The sequence below is a fragment of the Branchiostoma belcheri genome, unplaced genomic scaffold, assembly GCF_001625305.1.
Source record: "Branchiostoma belcheri isolate BF01 breed outbred unplaced genomic scaffold, Haploidv18h27 scaffold9, whole genome shotgun sequence".
Lineage (NCBI taxonomy): Eukaryota > Metazoa > Chordata > Leptocardii > Amphioxiformes > Branchiostomatidae > Branchiostoma > Branchiostoma belcheri.
The window spans coordinates 647,239-654,738 of NW_017804575.1; the positions used below are offsets into that span (position 1 = coordinate 647,239).

Consider the following 7,500-nt stretch of genomic DNA (forward strand, 5'->3'; position numbering starts at 1 on the left):
CTTACAGCAATTCAGATGTTTCGTTCGAATTGAAGTTAATGGAACAGGAACGGATTGTATCGAAGCGGTAATGTAATTTGTTATGTTGGATCTAAATCTGGTACTTGTAAGAATATATTACCGTCATCTGTGTTGAAAACTATGTAATGCTTACATGGATGCTTTTTGGGACAAATGAATTTGGAGATCAGGAGTATAAAGTGTATCTGTCAGATACAAGGCAATCGAGAGCAACTGCTAAATTTCATCAATACTTACTACTTGATGTCTCAGGCCAATTCATGAGAAAAACTATAAGCAGCAACTAGGTATTAAACTATATAGGTGCAACAAAATGTGTATCAGATCATGAAGAAATAAAGATATTGTGTTAAAATGTAACTTGTTGTGTTTTCAAATCAAGCTAAACTGAAAGGAAATAGTCGAGGTTTTGTCGTTAAAAAGAAAAATTTTCTAGCCCTACAACACCCCCGACCCAACAAATGTTAGTTTGCTTTTGAATTACTACTTGCAATAATTGTATACTTTTTTCATTATAATTGCTTCTATCAGTATGCTATAAACTTGTATCATGGTTGCATTTTTGTACTGTTTTCTCTATGATGGCTTGGTCATTAAGCTTTAAGACAAATAAGCGTTTAATCAAAAATTGTCTCATCGTTTCAATGTACAATTTTCTTGTTGATCAGATATTGTTTACTTTCATCGTCTTATTTTCAATTTTGTTTGGCAGAGCGATGCGAAGATGGTGGTTATATTTTTCTACTTTGAAGAAAAAATGATTGCATTCGTTGACTGCTTTTGATGACTTCAATTAATAGGTGTTACTGGCGACCGATGATTAAAATTACGTGTTCAAATGATTGTTGTTTACAATACGCAGTATGGCTTTCTTTCATCTTTTGATTTTCAGTTTCGTACGCTAGTTAGTTAAGATATGTATTTAATTTACTGTGGCCTAAAGTGAAAACGATTTTTTAAACTGATTTAGGACAAAATCTAGTAGTCTCCACCAGACTCATTTGCAGTAGTAGAAAACGTCCTAAAATATAATTGGCCAGAGGAACCGGACGGTGGAGAAAGATTCTGCTGAGATCTTCAGATAAACTACCACACCGAGGCTTACGTATGAACCTCGTGCTTGAAGGCGTGGTCTCTGTAGGGTGAAAACTGAGACGTGCACTGTGTAGGTTAAACAACTAAAAACGTCCACAGTGTTTGTTGTTTAAAAAAACCCCTTAAGCTAGTAACTCAATGGGGACTTTCAGTGACCGATCAAGTCTTGTATTTATTGTTGAAAAACATTAGTAACTCAATTGAGACGTCCACTGTTTTCTAAAGACATAGTAACGCAAATGACGTTCATTGCGTTGTTTAAAAACACCTTAGTAACGCGATTAAGACGTCCATTGTGTTTAAAATAAATCCATCCTCAGTCTGCCACTCTAGAATGGTAAGTGTGGCCGAAAACTCCGAACAGAAAACCAGCCCAAATATTTTACAATTTACTGGATCCGGACCTGCGGCGTTTCCAGCATCGCGGATACTGTTGCCCCTAAACAAACTAGAGTGGTTGGACTGGTCCTTGGCCTTTTGACAGGGTTGTTTAGTTCTTTAGTTACGAGTACTAGCCTTTTGAAAAACAGGCACTATGTACAGCACAGGAAAGATTCGTTTGTTTTGAACCATGGGTGTCTGCATGAGCAACACCAGCGGACTACTGGAGACGAAGAAGTCGGGACCTCACGCGCTAAATCCCCGAGGAGAACACCCTGCTATCGCCCGTACAAACGTCGGGGTCCCCTGTGTCAGCCTGTTGACTCAAGAGACCATCCACTATGTCTTCAATCCGGACTTAGTGGACAAGGAGCAATGTTGCTTTGGCTACAGCGAAGTACCCGAGACTGTCCGGAGGGGGCATTGTCCGTCCATGTTCGCAAACGGAGAAGAACATCGTCGTAAGAAAGCCTTTTTGATGGATGTCTTGAAGGAATGTAAGAATAGAGTCCCATCTCTTCTCCTCAAGACAATCCTGGGGCACTTTGAGGAGTGGTCCCTGCTCAAGTCAGTTCCAGACTTTGAAGACAGAGTTTATTATATCATCAGTGAGGCCTTGACTGAGGCCGTGTTCGGGACGAAGCTTGACGGGCGTCTGGCTCTAACATGGCTGAACGGAATGATCCAACTCAAAACGTGGATTCCGATGCCGGCCTACAAGAAAAAACACAACCTTGCCATGGAAGCCCTCCCCAAGCTTCTCCAAAGTATCGGGGAATCGCCGAAGTACGAAGAGCTGACCCGTTTGTGCCGACAACATAGTCTCCAGGCGGAGGACGGTATGGTGACTCTCATGTACGCCGTCTTGTTCAACGGGTGCGGGGCGGTGACAACCGCCATAGTTACCTCCGTCGCCCGCTTGCAAACCATCCTTGCGTTTGAGAAGAAGGATCTCCAAACGACGACGCAGCAAGTAATCAGCGAGTTCGGAAACATGACGGAAGAAAGTCTTGGGGAGATGAGAGAGCTGGAGAGCTTTCTGTTAGAGGTTCTGCGCATGCACCCGCCAGTCTTCGACTTCTGGGCTGTGGCGAAAAAAGACTTCACGGTTTCGGCGGGGAAGGTTAAGGAGGAGGTTAGTTATTAATTAACTGTAACTCTATTTGTGACTCTAGTATTTATGACAGATCTTCAGATAAACTACCACACCGAGGCGTACATGTATATATAAACCTCGTGTATTGTGTGGTCGGGAATTTAATTTTTTTTTATTCCAACATGTAATCACCAGACATGGTGACGACACACTCAACTTATATTAATGCCACCATCAACACATGGGACAAATACATGACAGGACAATACTCATTTACACCTGAGCTAAGTGAGGAAAGTCGTGTAAAATGCCTTTCCCATGACTCGAACCCGGGACTCTTAGTTCCGAGTCGCGCACTCTGCGCCGCTACGCCACACGACCCCACAGGAATTTAATTTCACTGTAGGGTGAAAACTGAGACGTTCACTGTGTTGTTTAAACAACAAAAAAAAAAACTTGGAAACGTAATTAAGACGCCCACAGTGCTTGTTGTTAAAAAAACCCTTTAAGTTAGTAACTCAATGGAGACTTTCAGTGACCGATCCAGTCTTGTATTTATTGTTGAAAAACATTAGTAACTCAATTGAGACGTTCACTGTTTTTTTAAAAACATAGTAACGCAAATGACGTCCATTGCGTTGTTTAAAAACACCTTAGTAACGCGATTAAAACGTCCATTGTGTTTAAAATAAATCCCTCCTCAGTCTGCCACTCCAGAATAGTAAGTGTGGCCGAAAAAGTCGAACAGAAAACCAGCCCAAATATTCACAATTTACTGGACCTGCGGCGTTTCCAGCATCACGGATACTGTTGTCTCTAGACAGACCAGAGTGGTTGGTTGGACTGGTCCTTAGGCTGTCTGTTGACAGGGTTGGTTGCAAATGCTACAATGATAGCCTTCCTTGCTAAGATGAGACCTTGAGACTTCGACCAAGGTAGCAGCATACAGTATTAATGTGACGCGGGTATAGAAAGTAGTACAGAGAATATTCTTGAAGGCTGGGTAGAAAGCCTAATAAGAGCGTCAGCCAGATGTAAATTGCACTGTATGGTGTAGGAATGTATCGGGTTTGAGACTGTATGATTTAAATTGTAAAGGTTTTGCAGTTCGTGTATAAATGCGCCGTATTACGAGTCGGCTGCAGTTCAGGTCACTTCCGTAGAGGGCGATTTCTAAGTGTACGTTACGAGCAGATACGCCGACAGGATTTTTTGGTTTCTCGATATTTTGTAGTTTGTACCTTCTTCTCAAACATGTTCGATTTTCATATTTGTGAAGTGCACCCTACTATAATTTTTACCGCGTCGAAGTGAGTCATCTTGGGGTCCTTAACTATAGAAATCTCCACAGGGCGAAAACTGTGTTCTGCTACCACTAAGTGTTGCTGTTATCTGCAGGTTCGCCAGGGGGAGCAGCTGCTCGGTAGTTGTTTCTGGGCGCAGAGGGACGTCTCGGCGTTCCTCAACCCGGGGCTCTTCAGGTGTCGCCGCTTTCTGGACGATGAAGAAAAGAAAAATCATCTTGTATTTTCTCATGGAAGGTACAAAACAATTCAGTATTTTTTAAAATTAAAACATGCAGAGAATGTTAACATATATTATTTTCATAACTGATGTATTCTAAAGGATTTTTTTTTCAAATAGCAAGGTCATCAAAATTATATCATTTCTATATTTTCTCTACCCAAATACTAGTACCACGTTATTCAAATCCTAGTCTTATCTTAAAATAATATTCCAATAATTTGCATAATTAATATCAAATCAATCGTCATCGAAACTATCAACATACCAAAAGTCATGGCAATCCGTCAAACCCGGTTGAAATTAATCTCGTCCAAAGTCTTAAACCAAATTGGCCCTTGCAGTTACATAAAGACTGCTAGGGGGCTTGAATTTACACTTTTTCATAAGCTCAAAAGCTACCTAAGTTTGAGAAATCATGATCATAGCATGTCCAGAACACGAGATATTAAATCCTGAAATCCTGCTGTAGGATTTTACGAAGCCAATAGGGGGCCTATAATAATCTAGTAGTGATTATTTCTTCATTTTGCCTTGTACTCTTCAGATTCTTGGAGGCAGCTAGCCTGGACAACCACCAGTGCCCTGGGATGGGCATTGCGTTCATCCTGATGAAAGCGACCCTAGCGGTTTTGCTGTGCTACTGCAGCTGGGACTTACAAGACATGCCCGTCTGGTCAGACATGACGAGTCGGCTGGGAAAACCGGACCAACTGGTCTGCTTTACATGGTTCCACTTCCACTCAGCTGAGGCCAGACGTGCACTGGGACTGTAGGAAGACATTCGATGCAATTTCAGGGTGGAAAAACGTCTTGATCAATATCCTTAAGACAAAAATGTGACGTCGTGACAGAAAACGGTTGCTTGTTTTGTATCATATCATCCCCCCCCCCAAAAAAAAATAGATGCCTCACGTATTGGGGATGCAATAATAGTGATAATAATGATATTAAGGGAGCAACCTTTATTGTTTTAGTTTCTGTCATCAACGAATTGTGTAAAAACACCACATACAGAAGCACATAATTTAGATCACAAGGCACAATGATACCTGTTCTGTCGACACTCACGACACAAAAAACAGCGTCTAGTGTTGAAATGCCTCCCTTTAAGCCCCACAGTCACTGTCACCTGTAAACAAATTAAATCAGTGTTTTGAATTGCAAAGTGTAACACTAAACCATACTTCCTCATAACTCCTTTGTGGGGGACACACAAGTGAGGAAGTTCTTATAAGACGGTGTTAGGACTAGGGACGTTAGTTCGGGGATAGTTTTTATCCGCCGTGAGAGTTAACTACAGAAAGATCTACACCTATCTATTATGTTTGTTACATTTCAGGTAAGGAAACCTCTTTATATTTGCAGTGGATTTGAAGCATTTGGAGTGCGTTAGAATTCGTTAGTGCGATTGTGGGCCGTCAGCAAAAATACATCCATACATGTAGCATAAGACATTAAAGATTAGCACAGCAAAGAGGACCTATCTTAAATTTCTGTTTATTGTGCTGCATACGAGAAACACGAAGGGTCTCTGAGGTTAGTTCTCAGCCTGTAAGGACAGATTACATGTCGTACGACCTTCCTACGATCACAAATTGAGGTCATCCTTGCGGCCATCATGTGGTATCAAAATCTGTCTCGATTCTGAAAGCTCTGTCCTTTGTCGATGGTTGATTTTGTAAGATTCTGATTGAAAATTATACGACATTGAAATCGTACGACGGCCTACTATGGGTATGGCTGCGCCCATAAACACGACATGTATCGTTGGTTCTTGAACACCAGACTGACAGAAGGCTTGGTCACAACCCGCCTTACGTGTACGTGCTTCTGCGTGCTGTTTACGTGCAAAAACGTGGGCAAACGTACGGGATCCGTAAGTGGTGAGTACCGCCTCCGTACGGAATCCTACGGATTTGGGAGCACGCAGACACGCCGTAGAACTTTAAGTGCATGTAAAACTTTTTCTACGTGCGGTCTGCGGATTCACCACCCGTGCGTGAGAGTACGAGCGACGCGCGAGTCCCGTACGTACCGTACAGAAGAAGCACATGTGAGTACGGCCTTCTTACGGTAAAGTTGCAATCGCACAGAGATAGTACGTCGTACAACTCACTTACCACTCGCGTAACGAACGATGCACGCAACCGCTCACGGCCAGACGTGGCGTGCAGACCACACTCTTACACCTTGCACAACCGTGCGAGTGACGTGTGTAGACGCCACTCCTTCCACACGTTTTCAGAAAAAACGTAGCAGACGTGGCCTCCCAAAAACGTACCGACAAAAAGCACGTACGGCGGGTTGTGACCAGGGCTTTAGACACTCTGCTAGGTAAACAATATTCAAAGACAAAGCAAATTAAACTACCGGGAGATGGGTAAAATACTGACATTACTTCCGAACGTCTCGAATGACATTAGTTATCCTTCTTCATGAACGATAAATTTGTTCATTAGAATCTTTCCCAAAGTGAAAGAGAGGGCAACACATTTGTATACGCACCTTTTTTTGCCCCCACTCATACAAAAAAACAACATTTATACAGTATATACAAGAACGAATGTACAGTAGACAAACTATGTAATTATGTTTCCAAATGTTTCAAAAAGAGAGAAGAAAGGGCAACTAACAGTAGATGATAGATAGTTTATAGTATTATTGTAATGTATAGATTCCTACCATTTTGCATTAGAATATTATAGCATACCAGTATGAAATACTCATATGTTTTGTATACTGGATATCCTCTTGTGCATTTAGCCCATCTGGGCAAGAACATGCAATAAAGATTCATATCATATATACATTTCAAAGTCAACAATGTATAGAACTATACAAATCCAACAATAAAGTAGTTAAGTTAAGCATAATCCAAATAATAACATATGAAAGAATAAATCATGTTGAAAATTTGTATTTGAACATGAAGAACAGTGATTGATGTAGACGTAAACAACAGGTACCTGTACAGGTTATGACCTCGTTTCTAGTACTAGCTTGTTGTTTGTTGTAGTAAGGCCATGTTGATTTCATTATATGGATGACATCCACGCGCGCATGAATTTTCGGCCGTTTCCAAAAAAAAAAAAGTTTTCAACCATACTGTAAATCTTGCAAAACAGTTGCTAAATGAGCAAATATATACCATAAGTTGCAAGGAAAACATTTAGAAACGATACCAATGTTGTAGAATGCCAAAATCAAAGGAAAAAAGAATGTAAAAAAATGTAAAGAAATGAATTCGAAGAGTAGATTATTCGCCATAACATATTCTGTGCCATTTGTTCAACCTTCAGAACCACGTAGATTTCATAGTGAAAGCAACTTTTTTTTTTTGCAAAACTTTTTTTTTATTCGCACGCGCGCATCAGTTTTGG

The 7,500-nt window shown here is 41.0% G+C and overlaps 2 protein-coding genes across 3 annotated transcripts in view; both read left to right on the top strand.

Annotated features, from left to right (window-relative positions):
- The first annotated feature begins 1,643 nt into the window (after nucleotides 1-1,643).
- On the top strand, nucleotides 1,644-4,893 carry LOC109487576 (fatty acid hydroperoxide lyase, chloroplastic-like). Its single transcript, XM_019791584.1, has 3 exons — nucleotides 1,644-2,632; nucleotides 3,992-4,134; nucleotides 4,665-4,893. Exons 1-3 carry the CDS (start codon nucleotides 1,688-1,690, stop codon nucleotides 4,891-4,893), a joined length of 1,317 nt encoding a protein of 438 aa, XP_019647143.1. The 5' UTR covers nucleotides 1,644-1,687.
- A 308-nt stretch (nucleotides 4,894-5,201) lies between these two features.
- LOC109487851 (angiopoietin-1 receptor-like) overlaps nucleotides 5,202-7,500 on the top strand; it is a 15,704-nt gene continuing 13,405 nt past the window's right edge. Inside the window, exon 1 of one of the 2 annotated variants that reach the window (XM_019791950.1) lies at nucleotides 5,202-5,459. The gene's annotated coding sequence lies outside the window, so the exon portion shown is untranslated. The remainder of the gene's footprint in view (nucleotides 5,460-7,500) is intronic. The other variant, XM_019791952.1, reaches the window with a different exon arrangement.

What these genes read in the sequence shown, in the direction of transcription:
- LOC109487576 (XM_019791584.1), top strand. Translation starts at nt 1,688, where the DNA reads ATGGGTGTCTGCATGAGCAACACCAGCGGACTACTGGAGACGAAGAAG. An exon ending in CGGGGAAGGTTAAGGAGGAG is followed by an intron (nt 2,633 to 3,991) that starts GTTAGTTATTAA and finishes TGTTATCTGCAG; the next exon opens with GTTCGCCAGGGGGAGCAGCT. An exon ending in CTTGTATTTTCTCATGGAAG is followed by an intron (nt 4,135 to 4,664) that starts GTACAAAACAAT and finishes TGTACTCTTCAG; the next exon opens with ATTCTTGGAGGCAGCTAGCC.